Below are 20595 nucleotides of genomic sequence, written 5' to 3'. Positions count from 1 at the left end.
TAGTTGCAACTGGTTATGATGTAAGCAAAATACAATTGTATTGATTGAATTAAAATATAGAATTCAAACAAAATTATGCGTTGATGTTTCTTCTTTAGTAATGCAAAGAAACTTTCTTCCTGCTCCACACTTGGTATTCAAGGCGTAATGTAGAGTTTGCCTCATTCAAATTCTGTTTATAACTAAAAATTGATCTAGATTCAAGCATATGACGTTATTGTGATCAAATTATTAACAAATAATTGTTCTACTTACCACAAGTGTTGTCTAACGGATTGACAGCTTACCAAAATTAAAGCGTATTTTTTCTTTTTTATTTTTTTGACAAAATCACAATCCATTTACCGCGCACACATAGTGATATATAAATGTGTGTATATACACATGTATATATTTGTAAGTATTTCTGTTGATCCTTTATAGATGAGACAATTTCACAAACCTCCCCTATGATTTTTAATAATTATAAAGAGCTCCCCTCAAGTTTTAAAAATTACACATACATCTCCTACTTTTATTGTTATATTATATAACAATACAGATCCAACAAGTTATATTTTCTCTCAAAAATCCTAAATTGCCATTTTGTGCAAAACTAAGAAAGCAAAATATAGTATGCTTAATCATTTTCTTCCACACTTTGCACAAATCAACAAGTTTAATTCTTAACAACCATCCAAGCATAAGTACCAAATCCAAATAATCATCCAAAACATTCCAAATTACATATATAGCATTAGTACTTGCCACTAAAATATATATATATATATATATCACTCATACAGACACACACCTCCCATTATCTCAATACTCAAATACCTTTTCAATACAAACTAATCTGACCTAGAACAACCATTACGACCTTCTTAACATTGTACAATGACAATGTTAAAAAGATATTTATATCCTTAAGTATTAATTACAGTATATTTTCTTATAGTGTAGAATGTTTTGCACTTTATCTCCTAATATCATTTTTTCCCGTTAATTTGTTAAACTATGGGGAATATTTTCGTTTTCAAACAAAAACAAAAACAAAAATACATAAATAAATAAAAAGATAAAGTGATTTGTGTTTACTTTAACCCCTACACTATTTCTTTTTTACTCTATTTCCAAAACTATTAGTCAATTATAATATTGTACAATGACAATGTTAAAAAGATATTTATATTTTTAAGAATTAATTACATTATATATTTTTTAAGTGTGGAGTGTTTTGCGCTTTATCTCCTAATATCACTTTTTTTTCTCTTAATTTGTTTAACTATGAAGGTTATGTGGTAAAGCACCAAATCTCATGCTACTTTACAATGGCAATGTGGTTTCATGTTAAACTATTATTTTTGAAAAATCAAAATAGGGCGGGGGTGAGGAAGGGCTCCTCCTCCCCAAAGCCACCTTCTTGTCTTCCCTACTAAGTGGGCAAGTCTATTACTTCAGTTTAGTTGAACCAAATTCAATAAAAACAATTTAGTTGTCTTTCCAATTCACTAAAAACAATTGCATTGTATTCTACAAATTCCAGCATGTGCCTATAGTGGTTATTTGTTGTATGTTTTTTGTTTTCAACTATTTTGGATCACCAAAGTGGTTGATTTATATTTTAAAACAAAGTGAGACCTCATTCTATATGAGTTCTATCACAATTCTACCCATATAGAACTTTTATCCAATTCTTTTTTGAACTTTCATGCAAGATCAGTGCCAAATTTATATGTTGGCAAAGTTTAACAAATTGAAGGAAACAAATAATGTTACGAGATAAAGCGCAAAACACTACATACTTTAAAAAAATATACTGTAATTAATCCTTAAGGATATAAATATCTTTTTAACATTATCATTGTACAATATTAAAATTGACTAACAATTTTAAAAATAAAGTAAAAAAGAAATAGTATTAAGGGGTTAAAATAAGAGTAAATCTTTCTTACACTGACGGTGTATACACTATCATCGTTAGATTCATGACATGTATGCAAAAGTAGAATTTCAAATTCAAATTTTGCATATTTATCATTCATCCAACGCTGATAGTGTATACACTGTCACTGTAGAAAAGATTAATCCTTAAAATAAACCCAAATCACTTTTATCTATTTTTATTTTTTTTTTGTTTGAAAGCAAAAATATTGCATGCTCTTTGTGCTTCATGTAACATGTCATACATTGACTCTCGTCCGATACATAAGAATGCTCAGAGAAGGAAAGACCTTTTTAACTCGTTCATTCCATTCTAGCGTTTGGGATGATTCATTTAAGTGGAAAAATCATTTGCTCTTAAAATGTTCATCCCAACTTTTTCTTGGAATCCCATCTCTCAAAAAAAATTTTGGGGAAAGTCCTTTCCACCTTAATTCTAGAATGCCTAAATAATAGGATGCCAAATTTGTTCTTATAAATTTTTACACTTCATCATGATATCTTAAGACTATTTATAAGCTCAATTAATATTTGAATATAATTTTTCATAATATTCAATTTTCTTTGTATTTAAAATAATTATTTTCTTTTATACCAGGAAACAAATGTTTTAAGATACTTTATTCTTTGACTTTTGAACTATTGTGCAAGAATTTCTTTTGAATCTTATCAAAATTGAAAATAGGTTAAAAATAAATGATAATTATTTGACTTCATGTAATTTATATTTTACATTACTAATTATATTGCTGTTAAATTCAAATTTTAACTTAAAAACCTATATATTAAAATGAATCAAGTATTACAATTAAAGAATTTCAGTACCAATCCTCATTTATGTTCGAATTAAAACTATCAAAATTTAAAGTAAACAAACAAATACTATTACAGAATGAATAAAAAATATGTAATATAACATATTATGTCCTATAAACTAATCCAAGGCAATTAAGTCAGATTTGTATTTAATATATTCCATTCTCACACTTATATTTTGATTATACAAAATATTGAAAACCGAGTAAACACTTATATATTGACTTATCAACCACATTCGGGAATAATCCGTTTGGATTGGTCAATTTTTCAAAAAACAAGTTTTTCAAATACAATGATACAGTAATACACAGCAACTCAAAAAATATCTCATTCATATAATATATCAAATATTTTTAAAAATTTTTATAGTAAAAATTTTTCATATACACTTGCTATAGTAAAATTTTTCAAAAATATCCTAAAAAACGGCTAATTAAACGGAGCAAAAATTTTTCCCACCATTCTGGATGAAAAATGTAATCTAGGCGAAGAGGCTTTCCATTACGAATATTTTCGCATACCAAGTGAGTGATGCTACCCATCATTGTTCACTCGATAATAGCAAGCGTATGAATTAGTTGCAATACCTTCCTACGTATATAAGCATGAAGAATGGCTTTTGGTGAACTTGCAATGTGTAACCAGACAAAACAACCGATACAGATAATTATTAGATTCGGGCTATAATTTGACAATTACGGTTGAGGATCCAGACTCTTAACTTTTAGGTTTAAGCCTCACTAACGTAAGTTTCTTCTCTCATTGGATGTGTGGTTATTGTAGTACTATTAAATTATAATTCTAACCATTTGTGATTATAATTCTATTAAATTATAATTTTACAGGACAAAAGTAATAGGAACCGGTCTTCAAGCTGTGTTTTCAGACTCGGACCAGATCGATCGATTCGACCGATCGAACCGAGAACCGGCCAAGTGTCCGGTCCGAGTCATGCTTCAAAATCGGGTAAGTAAAAATCCAGTCAAAAACCGGATTTGACACAAAAAAATCGGATTTTCCGGTTCAAACAGTTTTTTCAAAAGCAAAAACTCAAACTTTTTCAATATTATGCTTTGACCCCTAAATTGTTAAAAATTATTAATATACCTCAAATATTTCATACTTTATCAATATTTTCTTAAAGTTTGGTATTGTTTTTCAATTAAGTCCATAATTTTAATTCTAAACTTATTAATGCTCATTAAATAATATAAATTGTTACTTGATTGTTCTAATTTCTTTGTATTTTCTTGTTAAATATATTTAAAACATCAAATATATATGAATATACCTTTATTAATATAAACATATTATTAGATATTTTACATATAATATTTTAATTTTTAAATAAATTTTATTTATGACGTCATCTGGTTCAACTCCTATCGAACTCGGTTGAATCCATTGATCCCTGAATTTGACGGAGTCGATACCCGGTCCGATTCTGAAAACATAGGCTCCGTTTGGATTAGCTGTTTTTGGGGTTGTTTTTCAAAAACACCACTGTAGCATTTCGAATCTGAAAAACAAGTCCATTTGGATTAGTTGTTTTTGGGGTTGTTTTTCAAAAACTATATGAAAAACTTTTACTGTAGATTTTTTTGGATTATTTTTAGAGGTATTTTTGAAACATATTTTTGAGTATTTTTAGAATATTATGATTTTTATATTTTTATATAAATATACATTTATGCATTTATAATACATTTATATTTACAAATGTATAAATGTATATTATTATAAATTATAAATTATAAATGTATAAATGTATAAATTATAATTTTTTATATAAATATACATTTATGCATTTATAATACATTTATAAATAAATATATTTATATATTCATATAAAAATATATAAATGTATTATATTCTATATAATACATAATATAAATATATTTATAAATGTATAAGTGTATATTATTATAAATGTATAAATTATAAATGAATATTATAAATATATTATAAATTATAAGTGTATATTATTATAAATGTATAAATTAATATATTATAAATATATATTAATATTATGTAGAAATGTATTTATATAATTAATATAAATGTATATATGCATTAATATTATGTATAAATGTAAAATTAATATTATGTATATTAATATAAATGTATAAATGTATTATATTATATATAATACATAATATAAATATATATTTAAATGTATAAGTGTATGTTATTAAAAATGTATAAATTATAAATGAATATTATATAAATGTATAAATTAATATATTATAAATATGTTTTAATATTATGTTGAAATGTATTAATATAATTAATATAAATGTATACATGTATTAATATTATGTATAAATGTAAAATTAATATTATGTATATTAATATAAATGTATAAATGTATTATATAATATATAATATATAATATAAATGTATATTATAAATATACATAAATATTTATAAATTATGTATAAATGTACATTTATATAAATGTATAATATATAATATATTATATTATATATAATTTATATAACATATAATATTTATGTAAATATATTATAAATATATAAAAATATATTTTAAATAAAATAAAATATTTATGATATGTATATGTAAATATATAATATTAGAAATGTATAATATATATAATATACATTAATATTAATATAATTTATATATAATATACATAATTGAAATATACATATTAATATATATTATAAAACAAAATTGCATAAATATATGTATAAATTTATACATAAATAAATGTATTTATATAAATATATAATATTTATTTCAATTGACATAATATATATAATATTATACATAATTGAAATAAATATATTTATATATAATATACATAATTGAATATACATACTAAAATACATAATTGAAATATACATATTAAAATATATAATTAAAATATATTAAAATATAATTGAAATATACATATAAAATACATAATTAAAATATACAAATTGAAATATACTTATTAAAATATACAAATTAAATATGCATAATTGAAATATATTTGGAGTTGTTTTTGATATATTGTTTGGATTGGTGTTTTTGAAGTTATTTTTGAAATACACATTTACTGTAGCATTTGGAATGTGAAAAACAGTTTTTCAAAAACAGGCTCAAAAACACCAATCCAAACGTACCAATAGTCTTCAAGAGCTCTTGAAATCAATTTATGTTGCTATGTTGTTACATTTTGAAAGATAGAGAAGGAACAGGAATACGACACCGTTTAATTTACCAGGGGAAAGAAATACCCTCAAACAATATAACAGGCACTACCAAATGCCACATCACCAACAGCCAATCTCCAGTTGCCACATGACCAACGATCATGTTGAGTTAGAGAGGTGTTCACAATTATACTGTATGGTTAATAATTCTAACCACTAGTGATTTGTTTGTATTATGAGTTTATATCATTATAACTTTTCAAAAACTTCCTTTAAAAAAAACTTTAATTTTTTATTACAAAAAAAATGTCGTTATATCATGTGCGTATTTGTGCATGCATGCCAGCGATGATGGGTGTGCCTTTCCCATGAGAATTATATTTATCTTACAATTGAAGGTTCCAAGTAATCTTATAAAAAGAAAATTGTAAATCTCTATAATTTGATTGATCCAAACCAATATTTCAAAATTGAAAACTTATCATTTGGATTGTTATTTTCTAAATTTTTTATAAAAAAAAAAAAGTAAATTTTATATACACTAACCGTGTATACACTATTATCGTTGGATTCATGACATGTGTAAAAGTTGAATTTTAAATTTAAATTTTACATAATTGTCATTAATCTAACGCTGATAGTGTATACACTATCAATATAGGAAAGATTAATCCAAAAAAAAAATGTACCATAACCATTCGATATTTGTGAAGTAAAAAGATAACTAAAAATGTATAAAATTTTTTAGGGAAAATGACTTTCCAAAAGCACTTATATACAAATCTGATTTTTAAATTTCTATTCCATTAAAACGCACGTTACACGTCATGTATAAGAATGAAAGATGACTAGACGCCTTGAGAATACACTACTCTTAACGACATCATGATTTATTGTTTTAGCATTTATTTTTTTGTCTAATTTTCTCATAAAAAATGTAAAACTTCAATAATTCGTAAAAATTCCAAAAATAAAAAAATAAAATCCCAACGAATATTACCTAAAAAGTAAAACCGCATTATAGAACCCCTACAAAAAAGCACAAAATTTTTACTTAAAAAAAGAAAAAAAAAGAGCACCCAAAATTAAGATTTAAAAATCTAACCACAAAAAAGTCAAAATATAAATAATAAGAGAATAATAACCAAACCACAAGAAAAGGAAAAAAAATATCCAAAAAAATGAAAAAGAACCCTCAAAGATCTCATCACCAAATCCGGTGGGCAGCGATGGAAAAACTGATTACCAATAGAGACCCATATATACAGAGAGAGAGAGAGATCAGGGGGCGAGCAGCAAAAATTGATAGATTCAGATTGAAAACTATATATATTTAAAGCATCATTATATTAATATTTTCCAAATTCTGGAAAAAAATCATCAAGCGCTTTAGGAATCCACATGCCTATCAATTTTCCCCGCTACAAGCCCTAGACTTTCAGGCCTTCTTCAACCTTCCTTCTCCGTCAAGAATAATCACCGACCATATCAGTTTTTCCAGAAAACGCTGCAAACTCTCCTATTCTCTCTCAAAGTCTTAACAATGGCTTAAAACGGCAATATACATATTTAGGGCTTTGCTAATTCACCATTTGGATTTAAATTTATTTGCTCTTAGAGGTGGGCTGCTTGGAATTTTGGGCATGAAGTTGCTTTTTGATGGACTAGTAGGATAGTGGGCCACTTAATAGGCTTATCTCTGTCCTCCATATTAGACTAGGCCCAAAAGTTTTCTTCATTTTTCATTTTTATGTCCTTTTTAGGTTTTAAAAGAGAGTGGGAGAAAGGGGAAAATAAAAATCCAGCTAAATCCACCCAAAAAAAAAAGTTAAAAAGAAAGGGAAAGATTATACCTAGCAATTGGACAGGTTAATATTAGATTTTCACTTACATGAATTATATCTAACCCGCCTAACTTTAGATTGGATCATATTGAATTATGTCAAACTCATAACCCAACATATTAATCAATACATGGGATTCGCTAGCTATTGAGGCTCTTGGGTTGTAACCTTTATCTTGTAGTTGTTACTAGGCTAAATAGTTACCACTCAATAGAAACCACTCCTGTTGATAAGCCCCTTTGGTTATTGGATTGGGCTTTAAATTATTTTCCATTGAAATTAGTTCAACCATAGGGACGACGAATCTCTGCATTATGATGATGTAGAAGATTCCAAACACCCAAAGAGATGGTTGTAACTTGCCTTCGGAAGGATTGCTCAAACCCAGAATCCACAATAGCACGCAGAAGCTGTGGCTTCAGTAGCAAGTCTTGGAATCCGGAGCTGTCGATACCAAGTACGAACGTAGCCTCTGCAGTAAGAAATTTAACAACTTAGTAAGACACAGGTTTTTGCATGTGCAAAACATGCAAAAGCTTGGAGAGAGCTACATAAACATGTAGCTCCAATATAAATGCAACGCCAGGCATGGTCTACAAATCCAACACTTTTTGCAAATGATTGCAAACATACCGTCACCAATCTTAGATAATGATCATAAACACACAAACTTCATAATTACAACAGAAACGGCAGAACACACAGCAAACAAAATGGGTTCTAAGGATTCCTATATAACTAAAATGTGATGAAGGTCAAGCTTTATCCAGAATAAAGAACCAAAGATAAATATTCCATTTCATGGTCCAAGCAAATTAGATACTTTGCAATATGTCAAAACATATCACTCACACTTCCGCTGCTTCCTATAAAGGCCATCTCAAAGACAAGGACCACAAAATCTGAAACTTAATAGCACTTCATTTTGTTATCCTAGAGAAATTCAATACTTCACAAAATGTCAAAACAAGTAACTTCAACTATACTGATTGTTGAATCATCCAAAAGAAAGCAGCAACAACCAAAAGATCCGTCTTTCAGTGAATTCAGTACCCTCCAACAAGTAAGCTCAATTGCACAAGGGGAAAAAAAGATGAGCAGAATGAGTCAATAAAATTACCATTCTTCCGTGTCTCCCTACATTTACCCGTGAAGTGAAAAAAAAAAGAGGATGATAACTTTTTACTAGATCAGGACAGGTACAAAGTCAAGAAAAAAACCTAAAGATGTGAGCAACGAAAAACTACAAATCATGAAACTTATGAACAGAAGAGCTGCTGCTCTTCTTTATTTTTTGTTGTTGGGTTTGCTTTTGTTCCTTTTTTTTTTTTTTTGGTTTTTTTGGGGGGGGGGCGACTTATGACCAAAACAAAACACCCAAACACAAGCAATGAAAAAATGGAAAACTCAAAACTGATATTGGCAAATCGAGACATCTACAGCTACAAAACCGAAATTAAATTTTATAGCGGATAAAACTACACAAATGTAGTTCTAGAAGATTGAGATTTGAGGTAAAGGAGCTGACCTTTTAACGGACTCGCCGTTGACTTTAGCGATGACGGAGTCAGGGGCTTTTTCGCCATCTTCCTCATAGTCGAGAAGCTCCTCCTCGTAGGCATCGTTCTCCTTCGTCTCTCCCATTATTCTGCGGCTGCTCTGCAGCCACCAAAACAAACCAAAAAATCGAACTACAAAAAAGTCAAATATAAATAGTAAGACAATAACTAAACCACAAGAGAAGGGAAAAAATTATCGAAAAAAATAAAAAGAACCTTCAGAGAAGATCTCATCACCAGGTCCGGCGGGCAGCGATGGAAAAACCGATTACCAACAGAGACCCATATATATAGAGAGAGAGAGAGAGTGTGAGAGAGAGAGAGAGAGAGAGAGAGAGAGAGAGAGAGAGAGAGAGAAAGAGAGAGGGAGAAAGGAGAGATCAGGGGGCGAGCAGCAAAAATTGATAGATTCAGATTGAAAACTATATATAATTAAAGCATCATGAAATTAATTTTTTCCCAAATTCGGGAAAAAAATTATCAGGCGCTTTAAGAATCCACATGCCTATCAATTTTCCCCGCTACAAGCCCTAGACTTTCAGGCCTTCTTCGACCTTTCTTCTTCTTCGTCAACAATAATCTCCGAGCATATCAGTTTTTCCAGAAAACGCCGCAAACCCTTCTATTCTCTCTCAAAGTCCTTAGGCTTAGTTTGGGAGTTCAGGATAGACCAGGAGGCATTAACCGCGCGATGCGCGTTGGAATGAATAAAAAAATGCCCAATTAGCGCTATTCGGATTAAAGAGTTTTTCAAATCCTATTAAAATTTTTAAAAAATACTCTAAAAAATACTTTCAAAAGTAGTCTAAATTTTTGTTAATATTTAAAAAAATATCTCAAAATATATTTTAAAAACTCTTCTACTCTTAAATATTTCAAAATATTTTTTAAAATATACTATAAAAATTCTGCTATGGTAAAATTTTTTAAAAACACCCCCAAAAATAGCTAATCCAAACTGGATAGGTAGTTTGTTAAGAATAAATATTCTAAAATAACGAAATGAAATATTTTATATACATACATATATATATATATATATATATATATATTGGTGTCTTTTTCAGAAGAAATATATATTATTATAACACAACACCAATATGATTGCGCTCGTAAAGGAAAACAAAAAGCCCTATAATCTGCCTATTAGCATTTTAGTCAACCCCTAACCTTGGTGCATCAACTATACAAGTCAAGAACCAAGAAATATGATGTCAATTTGGATGCATCTTGAGAGTGGAGTTTGGCCAGCACATGTTCGTGTACATTGGAATGTTCTGGATTGTTTGGGCATTATTGTAAGGCCCTGAGCTACGATTAAGTGGACTACCAATTGTCATCTGATGAATCACTGGATGCACCCTGGGAGGGAGGACTGCCTCCTATAACTGGATTACCAAAACTCAACAAGCTTGGGGTTGCTGCAGCAGTTGATCCTTTTGGCTTTTTCCCATTTGCAACGAAGCTACCAACAACCACATGCAAGAGACAAACAGATAGTATAGCCAGAACTACGCACACGTACCACTAACAGAAAGAAGAATAAAACAGTACCTGTGCAGGTGTAGCAGCCATAAGCATTCCTGCAACTCTGCCACCCAAGACTCTGCCATCTGACCCTGTCAAGGACACACTCAAGCCTCCAGAATATGCCTGTAGAACTGAAATTAATCAAATATCAGATCTACAAAGAGATGGAGGACTTGACAGCTTTGAGTTTAGATTAGCATAATCTGCTTCAGAAGAGGCCGAAAGCACCTTCAGAACCTAAAAGTAAAAAAATAAAAGAAAAATGAGTTTGCATATAGATCTTGAAGCAGAATCAAGTTGAATGAAGCAAAAGACAATTGCAGCCTAAAATACCAAATCATTTTTTGGGTTCAGCCAGTGACCAATCCCTTTGAAAATTATAGGTGCCTATTGCACATGTTACTTGAACAAGCTAACTGTGAGAAGATAAGTTCCTAATGATCAAATGCATAAAGTCCAATGTGAAGGTAATGAAATCTAATATAGAAGGAAACGTATTAAGCCAGACATCATCGAATATGCAGATGTTAGAACTCAAACACCACTTAAGAAGCGGACTCATAACTGACGTCAATCTTTTCTTTCCCCAAAATAACTTCAGATTGAACAAGTACATCAGAGGAAATCAGTGTATGATCTCTCTTAGTTTGTGAGACAGCACACCTTGTTTGATCAACAATCACAGCAGAAGCATGAAGACCTGAGGTAGGGGATGAACCAAAGCAAATACCTCACATCAGCTTCTATCCCCGCCCAAAAAAACTAAAGCTAAGAATCAAATGTAACCCTCATTAATTGTCCAACTGCAAGGGGAATATCCTACATGCAAGAAAATATAGTCTTAACAAGCCACCAATAACATTCTCTCCTCAGCAGATTGGTACCACCATTCCATCATCTGACATTCACATCAATAACGAAAAGTCATGGATTTTATTCGGTATCTTGTGTGGCTGTCTGTGTTTCTTTGAGAGAGAGAGAGTACAGGACAATAATGGGAAAAAAACAACTAATTAGGTGCATGATTCAACATGATCAAATCTGAAACAAACAGAGTTTTTAATATAATGAAAAACAGTCCCCAAACGAAGGGGACTTTAAAATAAATAAAGAAGAAGATGAAACCAACAGAAAAATCAAATGAACCAATGATGATAAGACAATGACATGAAGATAAAGAAAGAATCAAAAAAATTTGCTAATGCAGGATTTGAAATAATCTCGGTGAAGTGCAATTACTTTAAAGAAAAAGACTGCATCAACTAAACAAATTTGTGCATAGTCAAGAACTGCATACATACTGCTTAGAAAGTGCACCTTGAAGTGCCTGAATGCAAAGAGCCAAGTTATTATACATAGAACCTTCAAAATAGTCATTGAATTTATAGTTTCAAAAAGATGACAACCACTAGAATCTTAGAGCCAAATTTGTTGAGGTTCAAAAATATGATAGATAGCATGATAGGCATTTAGATGCACAATGCTTGAATAACCATGGTAATTGCTCCATGTAATCTCGGACTATTAACAATATCCGAAGTATCAGCATAAAACCATTAAGAAATATGGAATCACATACCTTCAGCCAAGGGGGGCCACGGAGTCTCTCACGTTTGTGGCTCCTGATTTTAGAAATTCTTGAAGATGTATCCATCTACCTTGACAAAAGAAGTGCCCATGCTCAAAGAAATGGACGGCAATAAGTAGAAACATAACTGACACCAATCCATCATAAATGCACTGCTAGGTCCTAAAGAAAGGTTTAAAGATGGCTCAACTGATTCAACTAACAACTACAAGTATGTCTAAGAGTTATTTGATTGAATAAATTAACACCTTCTCCATTTTAAATACAAATTTTCTTATTTGATATTTTCCTCAAACTACCAGCTCCGTGGAGAGAAATATAGGACTTATATGAAAATGCACCTTGTCAAGTGTCAGTTTGATAGTTCAAATACACATAGAAACAAAAAGTTTGTAGTAAGAAACATTAATGGCTTGAAAATATGCATGAATTTCCATGCAAGATCCTATATAAGTATGAATTACCAAGTTGTAAACTGATATAGATAGCAAAGATAGTCCAGAGACAAGAAGGATGACAGTAGATCTAATAGATCAGTCCACATGACACATACCTAGAATAAGTACCAGCTCCTGCCCTGTAGCTCGACAAACATGAATCCCAAGTATGTGTAATCCTAAAGAGTAGAACCCAGTAGCATCTAGTAGATACAAAAGCTGATAAGCAAAAGACAATCCTGCAAAGAAAAAACAAGTCAATAAACTAAATTCATATCATTGTCACAGCTTATGGAAGACAGTCCAAAGAATAATTACAACTCCATCCAAAAGAAAAAAGTTGACGCTCCTTACCAAGCATGCCTTTTGGTGCCGTTTTCAGTAGAAAATTATTAAATTCATGACGTGTATTCTTGTGGTAGATGCTTCTTCAACAGAACTATTCTAATTTTGTTCCATTTTAATACTAAAATGAGATACGATAACTTAGCAGCGTATATAAAACACTTTTATTATAGATATTTTTTAAAATATTTGATATATTACATAAATAAGATAATTTTTGAATTATTTTTATTTATATATTACTGTAATATTTTATTTGAAAAACTTGTTTTTAAAAAATAGGCCAATCCAAAGGAGAAACATGCTGCCTAAAGGTTTCCATATTATTGTTCAGAAACTGATTACGAAGTGAATACTTGTACATTTATGGGCTCTACTGGGCAAAAATGACCTCTGTAGTTCAGTATGATCACTTAACATCACCAACGTTGGTAAGATGCTTGAGTTGCAGCAATTACAGAGTATGATATAATGGGGCTCCAAGCGGAGAGCAACTCTCAACCCTTTCCAAAATGAATACAAATTGAAACTAGTTAAAGATACATGCTACATCTTACGGATCGTTTATTTTCCATATTACAACACTACTACGACAGTTCTCACATTTGCTATTGCTAATCAGATGCAGACTAAAAGCTCCTCCTGCTAATTCTAGAAATGAAAAAAAGGATGGATTTGGATATAAACTAGCCACGTCTCTGTCTCTGGAGACTGTTCCCGGAGAGAGAGATGTTTTCCTCAGGTTTTCACTGGAACAGTAGAGAAATTAGAAAAAGTAATCCTACAATGTAATATTTCTCTACTTCTTAATATTCCACTTATGGGATGTCCGAGGACCAGCTGCAATGCCTTCATAGTAACGAGGCTCTAGCTCAGAGTCGTTCCATCGTACCACAAACTCCGAAAATAGATCTCGGGCGGACTCTGATGAAAGATCAGAGAAAAACAAATGTTTTTCTTCCTTCAGCCAGGCAGCAAATTCGTTATTCTTGGAAAAGTAATCATCGCTGGAGAGTTCTTGATGCTTAAATTTCTGAGACAAGGTAAAAGATGAAAACAAAATGGGGGAAGATGAGTAATCTCTAATGAGTATAAAAACTGTAAATATCAGGAGTAAAAGCAGTCCAACTTTGAAAAGAATGTGATAACTAAACACAACGCATTGTACGTAACTCTAGGTATCTCACCAGTATATAACCGTAAAAATTACAAGCTGAATCGCTGTTATTGAAATGGACCAACTGATGGAATTCCAAATGGCCAAATGTCAAACAATGAATCATTGTTCAAAATGTAGATTCAAGAACTCACCGCATGCTTGTGTCTTGTATCTGCATGCTTATCACCAGACTTCTTCTCTGAAACAAATAACAGTCTCTCATGGATAAAATATTTCTTAGGGCCTCAAATAAATAGAGTAAAATTATCAAACTTATGGCGAGACACAGGAAATAAAGTCTGATTAAGAATTTATTCATCTATCACGCTATCAGGAACCATTATTTGCATGCACCCTCAGTCTCCAATAATGGAGAGTTTTATTCGCTAAAACCAGGTTGGCAATAATAATTATCTTGAATAAAATCCATAAGATCACCTAAAGCTTTTGCTGTGGAAGAAGTTTCAACCAACTGATGTTTCTCTTAATGCTAACAAAATAAGCTAGAAAGGAAAAAGGAAACCAGTAATAGCAAATAGTAGTATGATTGATAGTTACAGACATGTAAAATTCCAGTTGAAAGACCCTGTAAAATGGCAACCAATTTAGGGCGTTTGCTTTTTACCTCTCAATTATATCAGCTAGTTCAATAAAGCAGAAACAAATTTTTCCCAAAGAAGGGCGAAAGCTTTGAACTGGAAATGCTCATGAAGTAAAGAGCAAAATCAAGGTCAGAATGTTGTTTTAAGTTGTCTACCATTCCCAACCAACCACCCCCTCCCTCCTTTCCTCCCCTTACCCTGGCTCCAACCCTGCTCAAGAAGAGGAGAAAAGGAAGCAAGTCTGATTACCGACTGTAATGGATAAAGCATGGGCAATGGGTGGGGAAGTAATTTGCATATTCCGGAGTACTGAGGATTTCATGGTTCTATTTATTGGAAGGTCCCATTGGCATGCATCCAGTAGGAATTGAACCTATGAATTTGCTTCTTGTATAGGTTTGCTATTCCTAGAATAAAGCAGAAACAAATTTTCCCAAAGAAGGGCGAAAGCTTTGAACTGGAAATGCGCATTAAGCAAAGAGTGCAATCAAGGTCAGAATATTGTTTTAAGTTGTCTACCATTCCCAACCACCCACTCCCTCCCTTCTTTCCTCCCCTTACCCTGGCTCCAACCCTGCTCGAGAAGAAAAGAAAAAGTAGTAGTCTAATTACTGACAGTAACGGATAAAGTGTGGCCAATGGGTGGGGAAGCAATATGCATATTCCGGAGTACATACTGAGGATTTCATGGTTCTATTTATTCAAATATAAACAATAAGGATGGCAGAGGCAAGTAGGTGTATGTCAGGATATGACATATACCATACAGTAATTAGCAACCAGTTGAAAAGACCCTTGAAAAACCTGCATAACTAGATTTGACTTAAAGAAAAAAAAAAGTACTAAGGTAGAATAAAAACCATTAGCATCAATTCTAGTATCGAAGACAGCAAAAGGTAATTTAAGTAACCAGGCCAAATAAACACAAAACAAACACCGAAAGGACCAAACTTTGTGGCTAAGAATTCAGCAGCAGTTACCAAGTTGAGATTTGACTAAAGTGCTTTGGGAACCCTCAATTAACAATAACTACTGATGATGTTAAATTGCAGAAAGGGGATAGAAAAGGGATAAAGGGCCAAAATAAAAAAAGGCATGAGCAGTAGAGAAAGGAGTTACCTTTAGCATGAGAAGAATGGCGGGGCTTTGAGGATTTAGGATGATGAGACTTGTGGTGGTGCTTGGACTTTTTAGACTTGTCTTTCTTTTCCCTCCTCCTCCTCTTGGATGCTTCTTCTTCACCTCCTGAACTTGCGTGCTTTTTGCGTTTTTCCAATTCATCTGTTCAAATTGCACATAATAATTAACAAGGAAATCTTAGTTTTATTTTTTTTCAGTGTACGTGTTTGTGTGGAGGAAGAAGCAGCGAAGAAGATAGTAAGTAGACCTCCTTGTCGATGGTGTGCATCCGGGGATGAAGACCAACTTGTTCTTTTGCGTTTATCTTTCCTCTTAGCAACAATCTCCTCCTCCTCCTTGCTCTTTCTGTCCCTAGCCATGATGATCTACGATGCCCGTCGGACTAGCTCAATTCCTCCTTAAAACTTGACATAAATAAGATTTTAGGCACTTCTCCTAAACGACGACATTTCATTTGAGCCAAGAAAGAGACGCGTACACACAAAAGAAAAATGGCAAAATAGAATATTTCCTCAAATTTTTGGGGAAAAAAAGAAACAAAAAACTAAATAGAATATTGATCTTGCATGATGGCCACTTGTCGTGCCCTTTTTTTTTCAAAATAAAAAGATAAAAATTTGGGAATTTTTTAAAAATAATTTTTGGGTTTTTCAAAATTAAAATAAGGAAAATAAAAAGAGGGCCTGAAATGAAACTAGGTAAAGGCGATGGATTTAGACACATTAAAGTTTAGGAAAAAAGGTTTTTTAAAAAATTTGAAGTTGCACTTGATATTCAATTTAGGTTGTTCCGAGTCACCTATAAAAATGTAAAATTTTGGTTTTTAAAAAATTACAAATTAAACCCTTTAACTAGACAACTCCAAGTCTTTTGAAATCAGAGAAATGAATTTGTGAGCTACATTTGTTAGGAGGGAAGGTCAAGGTTTTACCCTTGTGCACTCCCTACACTCAACAAAACTGATTGCGAGTTTAATTTTTATTCTTCTAATTTTAAGACCAAAATGAGTTAAATCTATTGCTAAACACATGACATGCTATTAATAAGTATAAAAATATCTAAACACATAGAAGCATGCATAACACATAAGAGTGAAACAAAATGATTAGTTTGAAGACTTCCATTGGCAAATCCGTGGAACAACATACTCGCGGCCCACTCGATCACATTCCACAACAATAAAAAGTAATAAAAGAAAATAAATAAAATAAAGGGAAAAGAAAATTGCAAGAATTAAATGCACCTAAGCCCCATAATGGGTTACACCAGTTCTAAAATGGAAAATGGAGATTAACTTCAACTCAATTGACAATTGGAAAGCTAATCAATATAAAAGCTAACTAAACAACTACTAAGGACTTAATTGAAAACAAAAAAAGTAAACTATGGGGTCAAATTAGAAAGTACTAGAATTTGGGGAATTAATTACAACAAAAGGGAAAGCCAAGGGACTAATGATGCAATTCTGAAGAAATAATCATCTTCTCCAAACGGTCAGAGGATGCTGCATTCTTGCTTCTTCAATGGAAATTTAACCATAAACTAGAAATCATCATCTCCGGCGAGCATTAGACTTGCCGGAGCCTCGCCCTCTCTCTCCCACACATGCGAAACCCTCACAAAATGCAGAAAAAACAGCAAAAGTAAAATAAAAATGAAATAAAATAAAACAGAATAATCAACTCCAAAATCTCTTGACCTCTTTCACCCTCGAACTCACGGGCTCCGGCCAGTTTTAGACTGGCCGGAATTCCTCCCCTTACGCGCATAGACTACAAGAGATTCACCTATTTTGAATCAAATTTTCATTTGGGCCTTTTATCAAACAGATTGTAGACAGATTTTGCAAGAAATTCAGAAGTAGTCAGAGAAAATTTTGCAGAAAGCTAAACTAAGTCAAACACAATCACAGAGCATTAAAATTTCAACAAATACCACATAGAAATTTAAAGGCAAGAAGACACGTAACATTTCATTATCAGAAAATAACAGAGTAACAGCAACAAAAGGGTTGAGGAATTTTTATAGTGATTTCCCGATGAAGACTCACGGTGGTGGTGGCTGATTCCCGCGAGTGGCGGCACTTCCGGCTGCTCCTTTGTTCCTTGCCAGGCCCCCTTTTCTCGTTCCTTTTCGGTTTTTCTTTTTTTACTCCTGGTTTTCCCTTCAATTTTTGATAAGATATAGACTTCTAGAAATGAAGCTAGAGATTGAAAGTTGTTCGGAGACGATGAATTTTGGTAATGAAAGAACAGTCCCCAACCTTGGAGTTTCTAGTCTCCGGTTCCTCTTTTCTCTTGTTCTTTCTTTTTATATGATGAGATCAGATGATGCAAATTACTTTTTCGGGTAGGTGGAGTGTCAGTGCCGGTGCATGAGTGTGTCGGTCTATTTTATAACTCAATTCAATATTTAAATTTAATGAAATCAGATATTAATATATTTAAATAATTTAATAATAAAAAATTAAATATTTAAATTAATTAAATAATATTAAATTTTTTAGATAAAATTCATTAATAAAATTAAATAATAAATTATTTACTTATTATTGAATACAATATTCATTAAGATATATTAGATTTAATATTTAATAATTCAATAATTTAATAGATTCAGATTTCAAGGTTCAGTTTTCAGATTTCAATTTTATCAAATTTCAAACGCACCTTAAGCTAGGTGCTAATGAATAGGTGCGAGGAAACTTCTTGTAATCTCAAGGCTCCGTTTGACAAGAGAGTTTTTTAGATATTTGTCTAAAACTTTATTGTATATTACTATAGAAGTTTTTTAAAAAATTTTTAAAATGTATTTTTTTTAATATTTTGAAGTATATAGTTTAAAAATTTTGATAAATTTTTTGAGGTTACTGTAACTAAACTTTTTAAAAAACTTGTAACAAATAAATTTGACAAAAAATTTGGCTACTAAACAAGGCCTTGGTGCCCAAGACATTTGAAAAAAATAAAGTGAAAATACCAATTCTATTAATAAATATACTAATTTACCCTCCATCTTTGTGTTCAAGAAGAATTTTGGAGAAGATATGCAGACACCATCAGGGATTAACAGATTCTTTACAAAAACTTCTTTTCACTAGGGCTCTAACATAGATGGAGATTTACTTTTATGAAAATATTATAGTTTAATAAATTCTTACAATTAATATAACTTTCCAGAGATGCACAAATATTCTTACAAAGACACAATTCGCATTAAGTACAAGAAAATTTGATCCTTCAAAAGTTCAGAGTATATGTATATATATTGCTGAAATACTCGAACAGGTTCTAATTTTGTCTCCTTGACTGACTAGTTTTTGAATACAATAAATATAGTCAAAGTTCTTGCTCAAATTTTATGGGAGTATTTATCTAAATGATAAAAGGCCATAACAATGAGGAAAAGCAAAAGTTTCTTTCTTGGACGGGATTTCCTTTGTCTTGCTTATAATAAGAGCTTAATTAATTTTACTTGAAAAAGGAAAGAAAGAAAAAAGAATACTTATGCATAAACATCAAAAGCTTCCTACTTTTGCAAGAGAAAACATCTATTATTGATGTGCATTGGATATGTATTTGGACGTTTATCTAAGAAATTTTGTAATAATTAGCTCGCAATAGATTTTAGTTTTATACACTACATCTTGATTTTTGTTGCAACTATTTTGTTTCGTTAATTATGTTTAAACTTCATGTACTTACCAATTAATGTGAATGTAAAAATTTTGGTAAATTAACAAAAGGACTAAAAACAAAAAAGTCCCTTATGGTATCCTTATACTATATAAGATTGAGTTTTGGTCAAAGATAGGTTGAATTTCAACCGTATAGGTGGGGGTTTTCTGGAAATGTGAAATGTTGTGTATTAATTTAAAAGTTTTAGGTACAAGTTAAGGAAGCAAGTATTTGGGTATGTTTACTAAAATGACCCCATTTTAATACATTTAAAGTTGTCATTAATGAGCCATCTGGGTATTGATGGAATGTATAATTAGTGTGCAATCGTTTATGCATTTTGTATAACCCATTTATGCTTGTGTGTTGGTGTAAATACCAAAATATCCCTTAACTACCAATAATTTTCCTTTTCAGCCGTAGATAACCATTTGAGATGTTGCTTTGTCTGAAACGTTTGAATGGCAATCGGATTTAGGAAATGAGCCAACGATTTCTCTATCAATGGTAGGAACCCCATTTCTTTATCATTTATAATCTGCATTTATGAGTTACAAACGTTGGTCAGTTTATCCCCTTTCAACTTCAAGGGTTAAGTTTTCCTTTTTTGCCATTATCTATAATGATTTGCCTCATCGTTTTCTCTTCCATTTAGGGGTGGGCAAAATTATCCGCTAACCGAAAATCCGTCATATCCGATCCGATCCGATCCGAAAATTAGGATATTCAATTTTTATTATTTGATTGGGTCAAAAGAAGGTCGGGTACCTACTAAGATGCGGGGCGGGTTAGGATCACATAATTAAAAACT

General features: G+C 31.2%; 2 protein-coding genes across 5 annotated transcripts; both read right to left on the bottom strand.

Moving 5' to 3' along the window:
* Positions 1-7193: 7193 nt before the first annotated feature.
* LOC113688871 (DEAD-box ATP-dependent RNA helicase 15-like) lies at positions 7194-10896 on the bottom strand. 3 transcript variants are annotated; one of them, XR_003448133.2, is made up of 3 exons: positions 9523-10017; positions 9276-9438; positions 7194-8219 (listed from the first exon to the last, which is right to left on the bottom strand). XR_003448133.2 is itself a non-coding variant. In XM_072050496.1 (3 exons), the coding sequence occupies exons 1-3, from the start codon at positions 10885-10887 to the stop codon at positions 8126-8128; spliced, it is 252 nt and encodes an 83-aa protein (XP_071906597.1). In that variant the 5' UTR covers positions 10888-10896; the 3' UTR covers positions 7194-8125. The 3 variants fall into 3 exon arrangements, 2 of the variants coding, with proteins under 2 accessions (XP_071906597.1, XP_027062482.1); XM_072050496.1 differs by lacking the exon at positions 9523-10017 and adding an exon at positions 10861-10896 and having other exon boundaries at positions 9276-9406; XM_027206681.2 differs by having other exon boundaries at positions 9276-9406; positions 9523-10020.
* A 2814-nt stretch (positions 10897-13710) lies between these two features.
* On the bottom strand, positions 13711-18387 carry LOC113689703 (uncharacterized). Of its 2 annotated transcripts, none has more exons than XM_027207439.2 (5): positions 18158-18387; positions 16355-16511; positions 16087-16248; positions 14518-14564; positions 13711-14239 (listed from the first exon to the last, which is right to left on the bottom strand). In XM_027207439.2, the coding sequence occupies exons 2-5, from the start codon at positions 16464-16466 to the stop codon at positions 14006-14008; spliced, it is 555 nt and encodes a 184-aa protein (XP_027063240.1). In that variant the 5' UTR covers positions 16467-16511; positions 18158-18387; the 3' UTR covers positions 13711-14005. The 2 variants fall into 2 exon arrangements, with proteins under 2 accessions (XP_027063240.1, XP_027063241.1); XM_027207440.2 differs by having other exon boundaries at positions 13881-14239; positions 16355-16504; positions 18158-18297.
* Between the last annotated feature and the right edge of the window lie 2208 nt (positions 18388-20595).

Source organism: Coffea arabica, chromosome 5c (assembly GCF_036785885.1).
Source record: "Coffea arabica cultivar ET-39 chromosome 5c, Coffea Arabica ET-39 HiFi, whole genome shotgun sequence".
NCBI lineage: Eukaryota > Viridiplantae > Streptophyta > Magnoliopsida > Gentianales > Rubiaceae > Coffea > Coffea arabica.
The sequence above is the reverse complement of the archived record's forward strand: the minus strand, read 5'-3'. Positions and strand labels throughout refer to the sequence as shown.

Coding starts and splice junctions, on each gene's coding strand:
- LOC113688871 (XM_072050496.1), bottom strand. CDS start 10,887: ATGCTTATGGCTGCTACACCTGCACAG. Junction 9,407..10,860: donor TGGCTGCTACACCTGCACAG/GTACTGTTTTAT, acceptor TGGTGGCTGCAG/AGCAGCCGCAGAATAATGGG. Junction 8,220..9,275: donor AACGGCGAGTCCGTTAAAAG/GTCAGCTCCTTT, acceptor TTCTTACTGCAG/AGGCTACGTTCGTACTTGGT.
- LOC113689703 (XM_027207439.2), bottom strand. CDS start 16,466: ATGGCTAGGGACAGAAAGAGCAAGGAGGAGGAGGAGATTGTTGCTAAG. Junction 16,249..16,354: donor TGCACACCATCGACAAGGAG/GTCTACTTACTA, acceptor CAATTTGAACAG/ATGAATTGGAAAAACGCAAA. Junction 14,565..16,086: donor CCATTCTTCTCATGCTAAAG/GTAACTCCTTTC, acceptor TATTTGTTTCAG/AGAAGAAGTCTGGTGATAAG.